This window comes from Eubalaena glacialis, chromosome 18, assembly GCF_028564815.1.
Source record: "Eubalaena glacialis isolate mEubGla1 chromosome 18, mEubGla1.1.hap2.+ XY, whole genome shotgun sequence".
Lineage (NCBI taxonomy): Eukaryota > Metazoa > Chordata > Mammalia > Artiodactyla > Balaenidae > Eubalaena > Eubalaena glacialis.
Window position 1 is genome coordinate 19415335 of NC_083733.1, and position 20896 is coordinate 19436230.

The following is a 20896-nucleotide window of genomic DNA, read 5'->3' on the forward strand; positions in this document are numbered from 1 at the left end:
GGAACACCTCTGGGACAAGTTAGGATTTCGAGAAGACAAGCTGTGGATTGGGCGTGGGGAAAGTGGGTTTTTGAGAAGAAATGTTGGAAAGGAATGGAGAATGGTTGGGCTAGGACGCCAGGGGGTCCCTGGTGAGCCCCGCCCGGAGCCAGGGTGCCGGAGCGACGTGACGCAGCGCGGTTTGGCCGCTGTGGGGCGCCGTAGCCCGCGCCGTTGCCAGGGGAACGGGCCCGCGCCGGACGAGGCCCAGCCCGTGTCAGCCTCGCCCCGCGGTACAGCCAGCCCGCTCGAGCCGGAGCCGGAGGACTTGCGGGCCTAACCTCCCCCGCGCGGCCCGGGATGGGGCCCCGATCCGGGGCGCACCGCCTCCGGGTCCCGGGAACCGTCTCCGCTGCGAGAGTCTGAAGCGCCGCCGCCCTGGGGTGGGTGGACGGCCAGGCGCGGGGGCTGAGCCGCTGAGTGACCTTGGCAAGGCCGATCGGCTCGGTCGACGACGCGCAGGTGAGGAGCCCCCGCTGCAGTTCCCTCCTCGAAGCCTGGCCTCAGCCACGGGGCCAGAGCTGCTGCCGCCCGGCCGAGCTCTGCGCCTGGATCCCGCGGCCTGGGCTCCAGGTACCGGGCAGAGCGCCCGGCTTCCTTCTAGCATTCATCCGGTTCACAGATCTGCATTGAGCGTCTGCTTTTTGCCAGGCGCGGGGCCACGGAGGGCTCCAGAGAGGACACCGCGGTTCTCCAGAACCCGCAGTGTTAAGAAGGGGCGGGGCGGGGTTGCGGGGAGCAGGAGCCAGATACACAACTGAAGTGATTTCAGGCTGGGTTAAATGCTCTGGTGCTGAAATGAAGGGAGGTGGTCAGGGAGGCTCCGCTCTATCATGTGACTTTTAAGCCAAGAGCTGAGGGTTGAAAAGGAGCCAGCATTGTGATCAGGGAAACGGTGTTTCTGGAAGAGGCAAAAGCAAATGCAAAGATCTGGAGGCAGCAGGTACAGAGGAACAGCAAGCGTGAGGGGAGCCTTGAAGGATGCGGTGGCGGTTTCAACTTTATCCTAGCAGGAGGAGGAAACCATTGAGGAGTTTTGATGAATTTCAAGTTTTGAAAAGCTCACCTCACTCTGGTGAGGTGAGCAGTGTGATTGTGACAGGGCACACCAGGAAGTCAGCTGAGGGCCATCCTAGTTCTGCCAGTCTAGCTGTGCCTCCTAGAATTTACTTAGTCTCTCTGAGACTCAGTGTCCTCATCTGTGAAAGGGGCATATTGTTCTGCATGTTGTTTATGAGAGAGAAAGTGAGGGGCCAGCCACATCTGAGACCAATGACTAGAGAGGCCTATGAGAACAATTTGAAATGATAGGACCTACCTCAGAGAGTTGTGAGGGTTTAATAAGTGAATTCCATCAAAACACTTAAAGCAGTGCCTAGCAAAGAATAAATGCCCTCTAAATGCTAGCGATGGTTATTGTTACTGTTGAAATACCGTAGGGGAGCAATGACTGGGGCTTGGATTAGGGTGATGGCAGCAGAAATGGTAAGAAGTGGCTTAACTTCCCTTCTTGAAGGAGAACTGGATTTAGAGATGGGTGAGGGGTGGTCCCTCTTTTTGTGGAACTGGTGGTTCACAGTGGGAGACGGGTTTGTAAACAGATAATCACCATGAGATTCAATAAAGGCAACATTGGTACTTAATTAGACAGGTTTTTTTCTTTTGTTTTTCTTACTTTTCTTACTTTTTTTTCTTACAAAGTTGTTCTTAATGACAGTTTCTTGGTGGGTGTTCCTCAAGGCTTGCTTCTACCATCATGGGAGTTGATTTCCTGGTTAAAATCAACAATGCTTGCCTCTGCTCACTGGCCTTGTTTCAGCTCCATGTTGCTCCCTTCTTCTTGTCCTCTTTCCTTGGCTTAACTTGAATCCCAAATAGTTTGCAGTGGTTGCTTCAGGAAGAGAATGGCACAGGAAATGTCTGCAGACCATGTCAGCTCAGGAATGACTGAGGTTTCAAGCTTTTCCTGCCCTAGCATCAGACTTCTGTGTGTTGTTGATGTGAGGAGCCCAGCCACATCTGAGACCAATGACTAGAGAGGTCTATGAGAAAGGCTTGAGGTTCCAATTTATTTTCTGGGAGTTGCTGTGATGTGTATCTCTTAGTCAAACTAGCCACTTCCCAGAATCTTAAGTCCAGAGACTACTTTGGCACCTGTGGGTAATTCTAATAAACAAAGTACTTGCCCCTTGAAAGTTCTTTTATAAATAACATTTTGTGCTGTAAAACAGTGTGCACCATGCAGCATTTTCTTTCCAGCCCCTCCTTTAGATGGTTAAATTGGGCATCTGTTAAATCTCAGTGAAAATGGGTTTAAAAGTAGATCCTGGGAAAAAACCAGAAAACTTGTTTTGAAGTATCCATAGAAAATCACACACACAGCAACCATAAATCCTCTAGCAAAAAGAAAAGATGGTTGGGAATGAAACCTTCCTGTGGCATGCACCTTCCCTTTGGGTTCTGGAGTCACGGGGAGCTGAGCTGACCTTCAGCTGAGATTTGGAACAAGGTCCTGCCCAGCTGCTCCTCTGTTGTGCTGCCTGCTTGTCTGATTCCGGCTTTAACAAAAGCCCTAACAGCTCACAGGGAGCTCTTCAGCTGAACAACTCAGAACTTGTTTCGAGAGTGAGAAAGCATTGAACTAAAACTGAGTGCTCTTTTGTTGCATGGTTGTTAGGCAAGATTTCCTTGTTTGCCTGGTGCAGTACTGGGCTCTAGATCACACGAGCACATTTGGTCCACATGGCAGCCCACTGGGGCCAGGAGGGTAAGAGATGACACCCTTCAATTATTTATTTGACTTTTTTTTTTTCAAAAGTAGTACATGCACATGGTAAAAAAAAAAAAAAAAAAAAAAAAATCCAAACAGCACCAAGGAGTACATAGTAGAAGCAAATCTCTCATCCCCAGCCACTGGATCACCTTCTCACAGGCTATCCCTATGTTTGCTTTCTTGCATTTCTTTCCAGAGAGAATCTGTGCATATAGGAACGTAGATGTCTATCCATCCACCTTGGTTTTCACTCACTCGTAGCACACTCTACAACTGTCCCACATCTTGCTTTTCTGCTTAACTGTGTATCAAAAGTCATTTCATCCCTCATTATTTTTGATGTTATATAGCATTCCACTGTGTGGATGTGCCATATATTTGTTTGTATTGTTTTTTGTCCTTTATTATTACAAACAAGACTGCAATGAATCTTTGTGCACTTTATGAGCATATGTGTAAGATAAATACCTAGAAATGGAATGTCTTGGCTCAAGGGTATATGTGTTCTCAAGTTTGGTAGACATTACCAAATTGCTTTCCAGTTAACCTTTTTGAAAAATAAATAAAGGAGAGATCCAAAGAGATGGCTTTGTGAAATTTGCCCACCAGGTTCCTCAATCTGTGAGTGGCAACGCAGGGACCAGAACCAGGCTATGTCTCCAGGCCTAGCCCTCTTCCCTGGCTCCAACCTGTTTCTCCCTGTTGGTAACTCAGATCTCCAGGCCCTCCAAGCCCCCACATCAGCCCTGTCACCTCTCTTCTGACCCCATCACTGTACCTTCCCAGTTCTGTGGCCTCTACCAACAAACCCTCTGGTACTTAAGTAGATTCTTTCCTGAAATTCTCAGACATCTTGCAGAAATGCAGGGATGCCTACAGCCTCTCCAGGGCTGGTACTTTTCACCTCAGTCTGGTTCTTTTACAATGCTATTCATGAATCTCAGAACAACATTCCTAAATATTTTTTTTTGGTGAGAGCAGAGGTGGGCAAGAGGGAAGTGGACCAGTCAGGTAACTATTCTGTAGTTCATAATGAGAACCTGAAATGGTAAGATTTTCCTCACTTAAATTAGGCATATAGGGCTTTCCTGGTGGCGCAGTGGTTGAGAATCTGCCTGCCAATGCAGGGGACACGGGTTCGAGCCCAGGTCTGGGAAGATCCCACATGCCGCGGAGCAACTAGGCCCGTGAGCCACAACTACTGAGTCTGCGCGTCTGGAGCCTGTGTTCCGCAACAAGAGAGGCCGCGATAGTGAGAGGCCCGCGCACCGCAATGAAGAGTGGCCCCCACTTGCCGCAACTGGAGAAAGCCCTCACACAGAAACGAAGACCCAACACAGCCAAAAATAAATAAATAAAGAATTATTAAAAAAAAAAAAATAGGCATATAAATTAAGGTAGCCTAACCTTATTTGGAAAATGCTATTTTAGACTTTAAGCAAGTCAATGTTAACATAGATTATTGTCATCCTAGCAATGGCCTTCCCCTTGTTGGGACAGGGAGGGACCTGCACAGGCCCTCCAGCCTGCGTCAGAAGCCAGGTGGGCCCTTGGCTCACCAGGGCAGTGGCTACCTTTGGCCTAACACTCCACGGGGCCTCTTTGCTCTTGTCTTCTTTCTGTCTCCACCAGCTTAACTCTGTGGTTTGTTCTGTGGCAGCAGAAGGTACTTGAGAATCTTTTGTCAAGGTCCACATACCTCTCAGCCCACCAAAGATGCAGCAGGGCATCAGGGAGCTTGTGGGCTTGACCCCCACTTCCCACCCAACTCCTCCCAATACAATAGGCTGCTGCCCTCCCTAGGCCAGCCTGCTGTGGTGTCACCTACCCCCATGCCCTTTTGCTTCTTGCTCATGCCCTCCTTCCCAGTGTGACTAGAAAGCTTTCTAAAACACCCATCACCTTTATGTCAACTCCCCTGTTTAAACTTTCTGTGATTCCCTGTGGCTCTTTCAACAGTGCCTAAACTTACTCACCTGGCCTCCTGTGATCACCTTGTTACTGAACCAAAGTCGGATCTGCTTGCCCAACACGTAGCAAAGCCAATCTGCTGACACCAGGCTGTGGTGAAGGCAAATACAGTGTTTATTGCAGGGTGCCAAGCAAAGGGAGTGGGAGACATGCCTCAGGTCCACTCCAACTTGGTCTTTGAGTTAGAGTTTTCTTTTTTTTTTTTGGTGGGGGGAGGGAGGAGAACAAAGAGGCTGGGATTAATCATTGTCCTGTGACATTTTTGTGACATTTCTTAATTGTAGTTTCAGGAGTCAGAATGTCTCTGGTTTATGATTCTTTGGCCAGGTGGTCCATGGCTCAGGGATCTGTTAGCTCATCTTGCCCTGGAGAAACAACCTGAGTTTGTACATTAATGATGACATCTATAGTAGCAATTTTAGTACATTAATGATGTCATCGACAACAGCAGTTTTAGTCATGCGACTCTGGTTGTTTAGTGTTCAGTTAGCACAGGATTGAGGTCAGAGGTGACTTGAAAGGGAATAAAGTTTTGGAGAGAGAGATTAATCATAATCTTGGTAAGGGAACTTGGTTTTAGGGGCACTTGGTTTCAACCTAGGATCTGACCCTGCAACTTCCCAGGGCTCATCTGTCTCTGTCTCTGTCTCTCTCTCTCTCTCTCTGTGGATCTTGCTCTCTGACCCCAAACCCACCCACTCCGTGTTTTATCATACTGAATGGCTGGCCCCTGCAGGGCTGCCAGAATACCCATTCACCCACTTCCCTGAAATCTGTCTGGGCCCCTGAGGGCAGGAACATGGTCTCATCTGTGTTTACGTCTTTAATGCACAAGGGGGCTGGACCGCAATAAGCACTGACTGGGCCAAGGCATGAGTGCACAAGCTGGCCATGTTGTCTGGTAGCAGAACCACGCATCTTTTAATCTGGTCTCCTAGGGAAGTGCTGAGAGGGGTAGGACAGCCAGAGAAGTCCCTGGGTCTGGTGACAGTGCCTGGTCCCATCCATGCTTGAAGCCTCATCTTGGATTCTCTCCTACCTCCAAGCCCTTTTAATCAAAATTTTTTGGGCCAAAAGAATTTGTGGCCACCAACTCCACAAGGGAAAATATCATCAGTTAAGAGTTGGTTGTTGCAGGTGGCATGGTACCAGGCTGCCACTGCTGCAAGGGACTTACACCCGACAGCACCATCCCCTCATCCATGGTCTCATACAAGTGGTACCTGTCTGGGCCAAGGGTACTGGGGTTTGGTATCAGAGAAACCCCTAAGGCTGTTTGTGGTAGGCCCCTGGCCTCAGGTGGTGACTCCTCCTGCCTCAGGTGTCAGGGATGCAGCAGCACTGGGGGTGCCTGTGGCCACTGCCAGCCCACTCCGGCAGCGGGGGCCTGTCAGCCAGCCATGTGCCTCTGCTTCTTTCTTTATAAACTACCTCAAGGTGTTGGGTTATTCAGGTGTGAGGATGGCAAAGAGAAAGTCAGGACTTAGGAATCCCAATTAATGGGTTCCCTTCAAAGAAGTTGCCCTGGTGATGATATCACTGGAGAACCTATGTGGAAGCCACAGGGATTTGTCCTCCTGAGCAGAACTGCCCAGCTCAACTGTATACACTGGGCTTGACCTGATGACCTTTGTTTCCAAAAATCAAGGACAAAGATTTGCACCTCTGGGGACATTCCAAATAAAGTGATGCCAGCTTTTTGATCACCTTTGTCATCTTTGATCAAAGCTGAGAAGTTTAGAATGACAATCCAGTGGCCCAGCTCTTATGACAATGTGTTCCTTGGGACTACTGACTTAAGAAAGCAACTTCAACCAACCCCATCACTTTGGGCATAACCTCATAAAACCTCACAGAATATCAGATGCGGTAGCCTCCTCAGTCTGGAGAGATGAGGACACCCCAGAGGGCTATTTTAAGGGTAATCATAATGTCTATCATTTAGGGAACATTTATGTGTCAATGCTTTACCTACAGTGTTGCTGATCTATATACAGCCCTAGGTAGGCATCCCTACCCCTGTTTTTCAGATGAAGAAACTCAAGCCACTCAGCTAGTAAGTGAAGAACCAGGACTTGAACCTAGATCTGTTTCCTCCGAAGCTGGGGCTCTTTTTTCACCTTTCATTGCTTTTTACTGAAGACAAAGCAAATGACCAAAGAATTCCAGTGGAGTCCCTGGGAGAAAGCTAGGGTCACTCCATTTAGCTTTGGGATGAGGCTACTCAGACTCTCCAAGTTTGGTTTACAGGAGGCTCTGGGCCTCAGGTGGGATGAAGGGCAGAGTGGCTGAGCGTGAGTGTCTGGCAGCTAGGGTAACAGCCATGGGGCTGGCGTGAGTGGGGTGGGTACGGGTGCCTGGCGACTGTGCAGATTGAAGGCAGGGCAGAACGGGCTAGATGGCTTTGGTTGAGTCAGGATTCCTCATCATTTACCGTGCCCACATTTCCTTTTATTTCAGATGTTTTCAAGTCAGAAAACATTTACTGAGCACCTACTATGTACAAGGTATGTTCTGGGTGCTTGGGGGAGGGGATGTGGGGAACATAGGTGAATGAATCACAGTACCTTTGCTGCCCTTAGGGGAAGCTGGCATAACAGGGGGGCAGACATGGAGATGGCAAAGTGTTCCAAACAGCAAAGTGACTTGCCCAATAAAGACTGAGTGTGAGGGCCCCCTGACTAACTTGGGGCATCAGGGAAAGCTTCCTGGATGAGGTGATGCTTGCAGTGGGCTCTGAAGGTCAAGTCACATTTTGTTGGGTTTAGAAGTGAGGAAGGTGTTCAAGGCAGATGTGCTGAGCAGGGTCTGCCATACCCTTGGGCTTAGTCAGACTCCCTGGCCAACAGGCATGGACTCCTGAAAGGAGAGTCCAGCTGCCAGGGTTTTTTCTGCAGCTCTTGACCTTCCCACCAAGAGCTCCGAATTGGCCTGTCTACCCAAGTGAGGCACTGCCTGCCCAGGCTCTGGTCCCACCTCAGGCCCAGAAGATACTGGGGTTGGGCTCTTTCTCCTGTCATGACAGGCCTACCCGTCTGCCCTGCATGTATCTTTGACCACCGAGTCAGCTCTTGGGCTGAGCGATGGTGGGATGGGGGTAAAGAGTGCTGCCATCTGGTGGTTTGGCTCTGGCCAAGGCCTGTCTTTCCCTGAACTCCCTCAAGTGAGTCAAAGGCATCAGCTCACCTTTTTGTTCTCACTGTACCAGGCCCACATTTACTTAGAGAAACATGGTCATTTCCACTGCTGGAGGGAACCAATGAGGATTCCTCCCCTCTCTTGTGTGCTGGCTTCTCTCCAGCCAAGAAGCCCCAGGTAGCTTATCTGAGGCACAGGGGAGATGGTTCAGGGCCCCCCAGTCCTTAAAGGGATTACATGCTTGCTGAGGGGCAGAGGCCAGATCCCTCTTTTGAACACCTCCACTCCCTGTTTCCCTTAGCAAAGTGTAACGGGGCCCTCTCTGACACTTGCATTTGGGCCTCAAGACAGAGGTGACTAATCCTAACAGAATCAGCATGTGTTCTCATCGCTCTGGCCTCAGCCTGATATTGTTACCAGATGAGAACATGTCTTATTGGGTTTAACTCTGATGGCTGTGGAGACAGAGCAGAATAACAGGCAGTCACACTGTGAGCTGAATAAACCCTGGACCTTCCTACCTTGTCCTGGCTAGGACTGGGGCCAGAACTTGCTCTGGGGCTTTGAGACTAGCACTCTACTGCCATCCTTCCTCACTGCCAGGCTACTCATGCTAGGGCCCCGGATTCCCCTGCAAAGTAGCTGGGAGATGCCTTCACATACTAGCCTGCCCCTCCTGCTGAAACCTGACTGCAGGCATGGGGCTCTGGGCTCCAGCCTGGGCCTCCTCAGGCTAATGATCTTTCTACCTTTTCTCCCTCTGGAGATGAACATCTGCAACAAGCCCTCTAACAAGACAGCCCCTGAGAAGAATGTATGGACAGCACCTGCACAGGCCAGCGGACACTCCCCGGAGCTGCAGGGCCAGCGGTCCCGCCGGAATGGGTGGAGCTGGCCCCCTCACCCGCTCCAGATTGTGGCCTGGCTGCTGTACCTCTTCTTTGCTGTGATTGGCTTTGGGGTCCTTGTTCCCCTCCTGCCTCACCACTGGGTGCCTGCTGGCTATGCTGTATCCTTGGGAAAGTGTGGGACTGGTACATAGAAGAGTGGGGACAATGGATGGAGGGACATGGGCGAGGCCTGAAGCTGGGTTCCAGAGCCTCAGAGAGCGCAGATGGGCCCTGTCTCTGCCTGGGGGGACCAGTTGCCTACCTGCCTGGCCTCCAACCCCCATCTGACCCCTCTGCCTGATTGGGTGAGGGAACAGGCCTAACGAACCTTGGAGCGTTGAAAGCCCCACACAGATGGGAACCTCATCAACTGAGGTACCACAAGAGCAATTACAGAAGAGAACCTTAAAGCTCTCTTTAAGCTAATTGTGTCCAGAGCTCAACAAGGGATAAAAGAGAGTACCTTATTCCATTTATGAAATAATTTTTCACTTTTTGGAAAGAATAAGAATAATGGTAGAATTCCTTTACATGGTAAGTTTCCTGGTACATTTAAAATATGGTTTTATTTACAGAGATTATTATGCTGTACCCAGGACTGTTTAGGAGCTCATCGATTTTATAAATCAGACTCTTTTAGGGTAAGGTTGAATTGACAAGAGGAGGGATAAATATGCCCTGGAAGCTCCTGGGAATTGTGACAAACATGAGCTTGCCTGAACTTAGTGATGTGACTGCCCCAGCCCTGACCACAGGCCCCAGGAGCAGAGGATGTGGCTGCAAGTCTGGGCGGTTGAGGGGCAGCATGTGGCCACGTGCCCCAGTCCAGAGGGTGCCCATGAGAGTGTGCCTTGGTGTGTGTGCTTCATGGAGATGATTCCTTGGGCCTCTGGGAGAAGGCGGCCTAGGGTGAGCTAAAGGAGTGAGCAGGGATGAATTTGAAAGTCTCAGGCGTAGAGTCAGCACCCTTCAACTCAGCCCTTTCAGAGCTGCACAAGGCTGAGCAGCTTCTGCCAGCTCTCCGCATCTTAGCCTTCTCCTCTATCTGACAGGAGGAGTCCTGCCTGCTTCCCAGGCAGGGGACAAGGAGCACACAAGGATGTGTGTGTGTGAGCACCAGAACGTATGAGCCATGAATGTGAGCATGCTCTCTTGGGAAACCATAGAGCCCTTGGCTGGTGGGTAGCCAGGGCAGGTGGGTGGAGAAGGACTCTAGAGAAGGTTGTTGGTCTCCGATGCCAGCAGTGTCACTGAGGGGCTTCCTGCTTCACTAGGGCCCGGGGCCTAGTCATCAACTTTGTACATGAAAACTAGACTTTCTCTGAGGTGACCAACAGGGCTTAGTCAGTGCTATTAAGTAGAATGCTTCATGGAACATTCCTCCCATGATCCGGAATGGGTACACCACTCACTCAGGACTCCCTGGCTTTCTGCCATCAGGGTACCTGGGAAGCCAGGTTAATAACCACATAGTTTGGAGTGAGCAGAATCAGAGCAAATAACAGTAACCAAGAGTAACTAGCATTTATCGAGCACTTATATGTGGCAGGCACTGTGCCAACCCCTATACATGGATGATCTTGTTCAACTCTCATAATAATCTGTAAGGAAGGTGTTCTCTCCACTTTCATAAAAGAAATTGGGGCTCAGAGAGATTAAATGACTTCCTGAGGTCACACAATTGCTACCCTGTGAGGCCAGAAGGACTGCTCAGGCAGTCTGACTCTGAGGCAGTGGGATGGTTTGAGGGTTTTGTCCTCCCCATATTTATTGCTTTGGGCAATGCTGGAGGCTCAAAGAACCACCTGGTTTGGCACTCCCATTTCCAGGCCTGAATGGTTCTCTGTCCTCCCATCAAAGCCACCTTCCTTCTGCAGGTTCCCTCAGGGGCCCCTGCAGAATGAGGTAGGGTAATGGTGTGTACCAAGCACTCACCTTGCACCTAGAACTTGCCTGGGCCCTAGGGTTGCAAAGATGGGTAAAACAGGGCCCCAGCTCTAGGTGTTCCGCTTCCAACTGGAGGAAAGCCTTGTAGATTGGAGATCATCACATGGTAAGTATGGGGGTAGGGATTCATACAGCAGACTGTGGGTGCAGGAGGAGGGCCATGTAGACCAACATCACCACCCAGATGCATACCTGTTGCTCTCAGCTCCCCTCCTTCCCTCTTCCTGGCCTCTCTAGGTACTCTTGGCTCCGCCCCTTTCCTTCATCACCTATATCCAGTCAGTCATCAAGTCCTGTTGATTTTGCCTCCTAAAAAGCTATTGTATTTGCCCTCTTTTCTCCCCACTGCCATCTGCCTCTCTTACCTAGATGACCATTCGTTTCCAAACAGGTCTCCCCACACATGCTCTCACCACGGCCAGTCCATCTCTATCCCTGCAGCCAGAGTGCCCTTTCAAAAAACAAATATGATAAAGTTACTCCCCAGCTTAACACCCTCTAATAGCTTCTTCCTGCCTTAAGGTTCAAGATCATCATGGCTCTCCACATTCTGGACTCTGCTTCTCTCCCCAGCATCTTCTTATTTTATTTCCTCTGTTGTTCTCTGTTGCAACAACACTGGTCTCTGCCTGGAAGCTCCTAGCCTGTCTCTCCACCCCAATACCCAGCTAAGTTAGAAGTCAAGACCTAGCAGCCCATGGGCCAGTTTGGCCTACAGATTTTTTTTTTAATTGAGGGATAACGAACACACAAAATGGACATATCTTAAGTGTTTCTTTGGCAGGTACATTTAAAAAATTATTTATTTCCTTGTCAACATTTTAAAAATGAGATGCCTCATATATCCAGACACAAATCCAGATTTCTGGTTCCTTCTGAAAAGCCAGAATTTGGTGACATGGGCTCTCTTTCTTGCATGGCACCAATAAGCTGAGCTGGGACCACACATCTAGTTGGGACTCTGCTTGTTCCCAGTACCCAGCCAGGCCCCCTTTCCTCTTTATATTACCTGCCACGTTCCTGTCATCTGTTTCTCTCTAAGTCTCAGCTGAGATGATACTTCCTCAGGGAAACTTTCCAGGTCCCTTCAGACTAGATGAGGTCACCCAGTTACAAACTCACATAGTCCCCTGAACTTTCGTTATTGCAATCAACCTACTCTTTGATTAACCTCTGTGTTTCCTGCCAGACTGTAGGCTCCTTGGGGCTAGGGGCCAAGTCTGTCTTGCTCCTGCCATATCCCTCAGTGCCTGGCATAGAGAAAGACCTCAGTAAATAGCTGAATGAATGAACCAGGGGGGTGGGGGGGGGGAGGGAAGAAGTGTTGGAGCAGGCAGGAAACTAAATGTTTGCCTATATTCAGTGTGTCTGAAGAGAGCCTGGAATGGTAAGGAGTAGTGGTTGGTGATACCAGAGAGGTTTGAGAGGATCCAGAGGAAAAGGGGCCGTGAACACTGAGCTGAAGAGTAAACTTTAGCTTGAGAGCCACTGCAGGAGTTTAAGCAGTCAAGGCTTTAGGTTTAAGCTTTTCAGAGCTCACTACCCAAGTAAAGGGTACTCAAGGGGACGCAGACATGAGAAGCAGAGTCAGGAGACTATGGAATAACCCAGGCAAGAGGTGACGGCCTGACGCACAGCCAGGGCCGTAGGGATAGAGAGGTTGTGATGGGCCACAGGATTGTCTCTTTCAGCTCTGGTATAGCACATTAGGGTGGAGCCTGGCTCCTGCAGACATGTAGGAAAATTTGGCTGCTGTGAAGAGGAAGAAAAAAAGGAGGTTGGACAGCTGATGGATGGAGGATAAGTGATGGAGAGATGATGTCTACTTGGCTAGCAAGAGGATAGATGGATGGATTGATAGATAGCTAGATGGAGGGTGGATGGCTGCCTGGGTGGAATCTATTAGTGAAGTTTTACACATTTACTTTGCAGTAAGTTGTCAGCATACTGTGTCCAGCATTTGGTCCAACTGCTGAGCAGATAGATCCTGGAAGATCTGTGTTTCAGGAATTAGCCATGCTGCCCCCTGGCCAGCCCCTGAACATGTTAGGCCGTCCCAGACATTCAGCCCCAGGGCTCCAAGTACCTGGACTCTAGATTGGGGAGGCAGTGGATATATGAGGCCCTGTCTGCAAGTGATTCTCCAACTGGCCTGGCTGCTGGGAGAGGATGTCTTCTTCTCAGAGCTGACCTCCTGTGAAAGCAAGATAAACAAGCTTAGAACTTATATTTTGGGTCCTTCAACCTTTAGAGGATGGTCTCTTTCAGTCTCATTTCACCATTTAGAATCAGAAACCAGGTCAGATTCTGAGGTAAGATCAGCCAGGGCCTACGCCAGGCCTGGATTAGTGAGGCCAGGGCCCTATAGTTGGTCTCCTCAGCAGCAGCAGGCAGTGCTGGCTTGTGAGCTCCATTACCAGATAGCCCCTCTGCTCTTCCATATGGGGCACAGGTAGGAGGCGGCACAAGTAGGAGGTGGCACAGGCAGAGAGTCTCTGCACTGGGGAGTCACATGGAGGTAGAGAGCAGTTCTCTGGCCACAGGAAGCAGAAGTGGGGCTCTCAGCCGGCAGTGTGGAGTGAGTCTTTAACCTGCTGGGTCAGTGCATGGGCGCCATCTTTGCTGGCCACCTCGTGGTGCACCTGACTGCTGTTTCCATCGATCCAGCAGATGCCAATGTGCGGGACAAGAGCTATGCTGGGCCCCTGCCCATCTTCAACCGCAGCCAACATGCACACGTCATTGAAGACCTGCACTGCAACTTGTGCGACGTAGATGTGTGAGTGTGTGTGGACTGGGTGTGTGTGGCCGATGAGTGTGCCCGGGGAACTGCCAGTGGGAGCTGAAGGCAGACAGGGGCATGCCCAGGCTTTACAGTCATTCTGAAGCCTCAGAACCCTCTTATTTCACACAGTCAAGAATCTTAGTGGAGTGACAGAGAACTGGGTGAGGGAGAAGGTGATTGGAAACAGAAGATGAGGAATAGCATTTCCAACAAAGTAGGAAACAATTGGCACTGCCACAAACACTTCTGATGACTAACTCTACCAGTAACCACCCCCCTTCTCTCACCAGCATTCCCAGGTATGGGCAGAGAGGGGAGCAACACTTGACTACTTACCATGTGCTAAGTGCTTATGAACAACCACCCTGCAGAGTGGGCAACATCTTTCTCACTTCACAGAGGAGGAAGAGTCCAATGCTCAGAAAGGCTGAGTGGCCTGAGGTTGGTCATATGGCTACTGGGCAGCCAGATTCACAACCCAGCCTGCCTGGCCCCGAAGCCAATACTGTTATCCTTGTTTATGCACGAGGAATCTGAGGCCCAGAGAGGCCAAGTGACTTACTCCAGGTCACATTGAGGGGTCAGAATGTACAGAGCCCATACCCCCTTGGCTGGTCCAGACTGCCTCCCTAAGCCCCTCTCTGGAGCATCCCAGTCTCCCAGCCTTAGGTAGGGGATCAGGGATGGGGGTATGGTTCAAGGCTAGCTCCACACTTTTAATATTAAGCCCCAAGCAGCCTGTTGAAGGGGTTCTGTCCATAGGACAGAGAAAGAGCCAACGGCATTAAGATGCTGAGGACTTCGGCATCAGACCATCCTTTCTTTCACTAGACACCAGTCAGCGCGTTGTTCCTCAGTGGATGCTCTGGCAGTTGCTGCATATTCCAGGGCTCCATTCTGTTCTGGGGGAGGGGGTCGAAATTTATTCTTCCACTCTCCTTTGGCCTTTCCTGGTTCCTCCCTGGGGCAGGGAGACTCTCTTGCATTCCTAATGTAGCCTCACCTCACCTGACCCACTGCGGTGAACTGCTTACTGCTCACCCAGATGTCTGCTTACCCCTCTTCCTTTGTCTCCCTTTGGATTAGCCCAGATAGACTGGGGTTTTCTGGAAGAATGCCAGGAAATTTCCCATAGTGTGGCAGAGAAACAGGGACTCAAAAAATGGCGATGTCAGGAAGAGCACCGCAGGCCCTGGGTCCAGCAGCCTTGCTCTCGTCTGCTCCCTGGCCCCATACCTGCATTGCCTCCTGGCTGGGCAAAGGGGGTCCTTGCTTGGAAAACTCCGTTTTCGTTTCACGCCACCATCACCCGGGTGCACTGTCCCAGAGCGGGACAGTATAACGCCGCCTACTCCTCCTCCCGCCGCTGGGTACACCTCCCGTCCCCGCCCCCACCCCGCCTCTTCAGAAGCGCTGCTTCCTCCGGGTGCCCCGCCCCACAGTGTCCCCCGCCAGAGGGCGCGCATGCTCCCCTTTTACGCGCTCCGCTCTCCGCTTAGGCGCGGGTGGGTGACCCGCTCCAGGCGCGGAACTGGCAACCCCCCAGCCAGGCCGGGCAGCAAAAGGAGGGAGAATCCCGCAACCGCGCTGTGCCCCCTCCCCACCGCAGGAGTGCTCGTTCCAAGCACTGCAGCGCCTGCAACAAATGCGTGTGCGGCTTTGACCACCACTGCAAGTGGCTCAACAACTGCGTGGGCGAGAGGAACTACCGGTGAGAGCCAGGCCTGGGCCACAGGGGTGCCTGGCGATGCCTGTGTCTGTGCGAGCCAGGGGCCTTGAACCTGCGTATGGGGCGGGGCGATGATAGGGGTACTTGCGGGACGTGTGCGCTGGTGTGCGTTAGTGTGTGTGCTGGTCTGAGGGTGATGCTCCCGATGGCTTCCGCCTGAGAGCGATGAGGGTAGGTTTGGAGTCTTTTCTCCTGCTGGCCCAGGGAAAGGTGGGGAGCCTGTTGGGGGTGGCCACCTATATTCACCTTTGCCCTAAGGCTTTGGCTTCGTGAGGAGTCAGGGCTGTGGGGTCGGAGGCCCAGCTCCCCATCCTAACCACCGGCCCTTCTGAGCTCTGGGCCCTTGCCCAGCTGGAGCACCTGGGTGCTGACAGCTGCCCACGGCTGGGCCCAGGCTCTTTCTACACAGTGTGGCATCTGCCTTACTGGGCGTCCTGCTCCTCGTGCTGGTGGCCACTTATGTCTTTGTGGAGTTCTTTGTCAACCCCATGCGGCTGCGTACCAACCGCCACTTTGAAGGTCAGTGTGGGCTCCAGGCTCACTCCCATCCCCCAACCCTGGGCCTGTTCTGGTCACTGGTTACATCCCTGGCTGAGCACAGTCTGCCTGTGCCTTGCAGTCTTGAAGAATCACACAGATGTGTGGTTCGTGTTCCTGCCTGCTGCCCCTGTGGAGACCCAGGCTCCTGCCATCCTGGCTCTGGCTGCCCTTCTCATCCTTCTGGGCCTGCTCTCCACAGCCCTGCTCGGCCACCTGCTCTGCTTCCACATTTATCTCAGTAAGTGCCCCACATTTATCTCAGTAAGTGCCCCCTGCCCCTACCCCCACATATACACCCACACCTGCCTTTCATGGGATGGGAGTCCCTAAGCTGGAAGTTACCCAGTTTGGGCTGTAGAGCCTTGAAACTATGCCCCTTCCTAGTGCTGGCTCTCTAATGGTGACCTGGTCTCACTCCATGGCTTAGTGTATATGGGGACAATGGTTTTAGCCTGTGGTTGGGTACCCTCCCTCACCTTCTGAACTCCAGGGTTCCTTTTCCATTGCACTGAGCCCTCTCTTCACCCCCTCAGTGTGGCACAAGCTCACCACCTATGAATACATCGTGCAGCATCGTCCGCCCCAGGAGGCGAAGGGGGCCCACAGGGAGCTTGAGTCATGTCCCCCCAGGATGCGGCCCATTCAGGTATAGAAGTGGCCCAGAGGGCTGAGGGAGTGGGAGAAGGGGTGTGGGAGGGGTGGTGGGCTGTGCAGCGAGTAGCCAGTGACAAGACAGGGCAAAGGGAAGCAGGCCTGGAAGAGCAGCTGGGGTAGGGGGTGCTGGAGGCAGCAGAGGCGAGGGCAAGCCTGTACTAAGCATGTGCCTGCTTGCTCAAGTGTGGCCACAGCCAGAGGAAGCCCTGTGTTTCCCTGACCCCAGGGGAAAGGCTCTAAGCATGTGCTGGAGGGCACAGAATGTGGGAGCCTGGAAGCAGGCAGGTTGTGGCCGCAGGAGAAGAGAGAGGGATGGATCAAGGACTGGGTCACCAGGATAGAGCCATCAGTTCTCTCCACCTGTGACCCTGAGCCCTTATACCCATTACTCCATTTAAATCTTGAAACAGCCCATGAGGCAGGTAATGCTACCGTACCCATGTTGCAGATGAACATATTGAGGCCAAGAAAGATTAAGCAAGCTGGGTCTAGGAAGAGTTAAGGTCTCTGCACTCTGAAGCAGGAATCCTCCAGCCCAGGCTCGGGGCCTGGCCAGCCCAGCTGTTGATCAGCCTATCCCCATTCCCATGCCCCTTGGCTTCCTGAGGTCAGCAGCTGGGGGTGGGGTGGTCCAGTCCTTGGAGCCCCCAGGGACTGGGAAGGCAGGGGGCCCAGGCAGGCCTTGTTGGGAAGGCTGAGCTCTGGATCCGAAGTCCTCATGGCAACTGGACACAAACACAGGCTGGTGGGTGGATTGGGGGAGTGCTTGGGACCTCACCTCTCCTGTTCTCATCGCCAGGGGTGGGCCAGGCTGCCAGGCCTGGGTAGGCCTGGGGGAGTGATGGCTGTTGGTAGAGACCCCCTCCCCCCCGCAACTGCCACACCGTTGTGTACCTGCCCTGGTGCTGGGCACAGAACCCATGTAAGCACAGTGGCAGCCATCCTGGGAGTGGGCACCATCCCTATCCCCACTTCACAGAGGAGACTGAGGCTCAGAGAGGTAGGCAGGAGACTTTCTTAAGCTTCACAGCCAGTGCCCACTGAGGCAGGGCTGGCCCTGGGATCCCCAGACTCGAATGCTCGGGACCCCTGCTCTGTAGTTACTGCCTGCTTAGGCTTTGGGGCCAGATGTGCCAGCAGCAAGGGCATTTAATATCATCTGAAAATGACCTGAGGGAGACGTCGGCAGAGGGAGAAGGGGTGTGTTTGTCCCATCGTACAGAGGAGAGCTGAGGCTGAGAGGTGCCATGTACCATTCAGGAATGTGCAAGTTTTGAATGTCTCTGAGGGAGGATTGTACGGACAGCTTTGATGAGGGGAGGGGAATTTGAATGGGGACACCCTGGTGGCACCCTCAAACTTCCCCAGCTGGCTAGGGCCTGGCTCCTGTCCCATTCTGGCCCATCAGGCTTCTGAGACCATCCTCTACTGCTGCCCTGCCCTCTGCCCTACACTTCTAGAACCCAGGGGCACCAGGGTAGGCTTTGCCCCCTCTCTCCTGGGCCCTGGAGGGGTGCTAGGTGCACACTGGTGAAGAGGAAATGTGTGGGGGAAGGATTCCCTTGGCGTCCCAGCCCTTGTGACTGGCCTTTGACTCCTTCCTCTTTCCCAGGGCTCCTCTGCTCAGGCTGGCACCTCCACATTCCTCCCCAAAGGGCCAGCCTGGGCAGGTGTTGGGCACAGGGCTTGCCCAGGGTTCATTCTCTGCCTCTGTGTAGCCAGCCGGTGACTGGCTGGGCTTGTCCCCCAGATCTGCTAGGGCCGTCCTGCAGGCGGCCTCCCCACCCCCACCCTGAGCAGGAATGCGGGAGGGGCCCCACTCTGGAGCCGTTGCCCCCAAACATAGGCTTGTTTTAGAGACGGTGTTGCTGTTACAGTGTCGTCTCTGCATTAGTCAGGACGCCCGGGTCTCCATGGAAACGACTGCCTAGTCGGCGACAGCTGTCCAGTGCCCTACCCCCAGCCACCCCACATCCTCCGCCAGGCTCCCTTCTCAGGCTGTTTTTCCTGGCTTTTGTTTCCTCACCTGCAGTCCTCTTGGGCGTGGCCCGGCGCTTGCTGTGTGCTGGGGTGCGAGCCTAGGCCACTCCTGCTACCTCCCGGCTTCAGACCCCTTCACTTTCAGGGGTTGGGTCTGCTACTCCCATGGTCACTGTGAGGATCAGCGACTAAACAAGACAGAGAACACCCATAAGCCTGGTCCCAGGTGGGGCTGTGGCGCTGTTTTTTCCACCACCTACTGCCTTCCCTTTACCGGTAGAAGTTGGGGAGACCGCTCATCCCCCCCACTCCCCGCCAGCAGCTGAGATTGTGTCTGGTACTCTGAGGACTCAGCTCCGAGGGAACCATGGATTCCTGCAGGTAGCCTCGCAGCCTCGGGTGCACACCCGGGTGTGTGAACTGCCCAGTCTCCCAACTAGGGAAAAAAATCGGTTCAGAGACTGGAGCCCTGGGAGGAGCCAGGAGCAGGAGAGGGCCTCTCTGAGTCCCTCTTCTCCCCAACCCAACTTGGCCAGAACAGCTCTAGACTGGGTACATTGGACACATGAGGCTGGAGGCTTCCTGGAGGAGGTGGAGTTTGACTAAATGAAGTGAGGAAAATGGTGGGGGTGGGGTAAGGTACAAAAACAGGTGTTTTAAGCCTCATTCTGCATTGGGGTTTTCCCAGCATACCTGGGAAGCCTGGAGGACAGCCCTAGACCTCTGTGCCCAGACCTCCCACAGAAACCAGTAAGGGGGTGTTGCATCCAAGACAGAGTGGGCCCAGGACCCAGAAGGCCCTGGACCCACACCTGGCCTCCCAGCCTCCCTCACCTCCATCTTCCCCAGGAGATGGAGTTCTACATGCGGACCTTCAGCCATGTGCGCCCAGAGCCCCCTGGCCAGGCCAGGCCTGCCTCAGTGAATGCCAAGTGAGTGCAACCTGGGCAAGTGCCACCTCACATCTCCCATTGGCATGGCAGGGCCATCTGAGGTGGGAGAAAGGGGTTAGGCCAAAGCCAAGGCACAGGTCTTGGTCCAGGCTATCATGGCCTTGGACAGATCAATGCCCCTTTCCAGCTAGGAAGGGAGGCTTATTTTAGGACCTCCAACAGGGTGGGATTTGAAGGAACAACAGCATCCAGCATTTATCCTCCCACTTCCCCTTCAGCCCCTCCCGGTTCCTTGCCACCCGCGGCCACGTGGAGCCTCCACCGCCCTCCTCCCCAGAGACTCTCGCTCTGACCCCCCGGATCCGACCCCAGGTAGGGGGGGACTGTGCTGGGCCCCCTGCCCGGTGGAAGGGGATGGGAAAGAAGCCTCTACCCTTCTCTACTCCTGCGCGTCTTTTGGCGATGTGAGGTCTGGGGAAGGGGTATTCAGGCTTCCCACTGTCTCTGCAGAAAAAAAGGAAGCGGCGCATGTATAAGGTACCGACCTCCAGAACCTTGGACCGGGAGCCCCCGTTGCCCAGGCTGCCGGGTGAGCGCCCCTTCCTGACCGGATCCTGCTCGGGGAGCTACGAGGGAGGGAAAGGTAGGGCCCTAAGTGAGTAGCAGCTCCTAGTCTCACGTTCCCTTCCGACCCCATAGGGCCGCGGACCCCCGGCCGCCGCTCCAGCTCGTCGTCGGATTCCGCTGACGCCAGCCCTGCAGGCGCCTACCACTCGGCGTCAGCCGAGTCCATGGATGAGATTCCAGTGGCTCAGACGCGCCTAGGCAGCGCCGGTCTGGCCTCCCCCGTGGGCAGGGGCAGAAAGCCCCGGCTGGCGCTGCAGGCGCGTGCGCCGGCCGTTTTCGTAAGCCCGAGTAGCGGCGAGCCCGGTGCTCGGGGCGGCCCGGAAGCCGGTCTCGCTTAGCTGGGACAAGAAGCAGGGATGGCGGAGGAGCGGCGGGACAGACTCTCTATGCAACACCCCCACCCCCGCCGCACTGAGTGCACTTTAGGGGCCCCTAAGGGCCGGCGGGATCGGCCCCCTCCCCCATGACTCAGCAATAACAGCCCCCACCAGCCGTGATGCTCCAATAAACTTTTTTATGCTTTTGCGTAGTTAGTGCATACCTTTTTTTTTTTTTTTTTTTTTTCAAAATTTCATCTGTGCATACCTTCTTAATGGCAAGGGCCACGGGCCCTCCTGGAGCCGGACCATTGCCAGTCAGCCTAGGGGCAAAGGGTGAGGTGGGTCCCCCCCCCCCCCGTACGCTGGGTGGCCACCCAGATTGTCATATGGAGAAGCTCAGGTACGGGGCTCCTGGTTGGGAAAGGTCCTGGAAGCTGCCTGGAGGAGGTTATTTTTCTTGAAGATAGGGTTTGCACTTGGAGAGAGGAGGGGAAGCAGGCTTTGGGCTCGGGAGGCAGCAGCGGAAGCAGAGACTGCGAGGCTAACACCGGGTTGGGGTGGGAATAAATGAGGACGCGGACCCAGGAAGTCCAGGAGCTTTTCCCTGGCC

General features: G+C 53.2%; 1 protein-coding gene across 2 annotated transcripts; it reads left to right on the forward strand.

Annotated features, from left to right (window-relative positions):
- Positions 1-202: 202 nt before the first annotated feature.
- ZDHHC1 (zinc finger DHHC-type containing 1) lies at positions 203-20491 on the forward strand. 2 transcript variants are annotated; one of them, XM_061174573.1, is made up of 12 exons: positions 203-501; positions 7244-7290; positions 8688-8930; positions 13362-13537; positions 15153-15254; positions 15667-15791; positions 15892-16050; positions 16346-16458; positions 19296-19378; positions 19618-19711; positions 19850-19928; positions 20039-20491. In XM_061174573.1, exons 2-12 carry the CDS (start codon positions 7282-7284, stop codon positions 20302-20304), a joined length of 1449 nt encoding a protein of 482 aa, XP_061030556.1. In that variant the 5' UTR covers positions 203-501; positions 7244-7281; the 3' UTR covers positions 20305-20491. The 2 variants fall into 2 exon arrangements, with proteins under 2 accessions (XP_061030556.1, XP_061030557.1); XM_061174574.1 differs by lacking the exon at positions 13362-13537 and having other exon boundaries at positions 8688-8955.
- The last annotated feature ends 405 nt before the right edge of the window (positions 20492-20896 follow it).

Excerpts from the sequence above, each read along its gene's own strand:
- ZDHHC1 (XM_061174573.1), top strand. Across the intron at positions 15,255-15,666 it reads GTGGGCGAGAGGAACTACCG|GCTCTTTCTACACAGTGTGG; the intron begins GTGAGAGCCAGG and ends GGCTGGGCCCAG. Across the intron at positions 16,051-16,345 it reads CTGCTTCCACATTTATCTCA|TGTGGCACAAGCTCACCACC; the intron begins GTAAGTGCCCCA and ends TCACCCCCTCAG.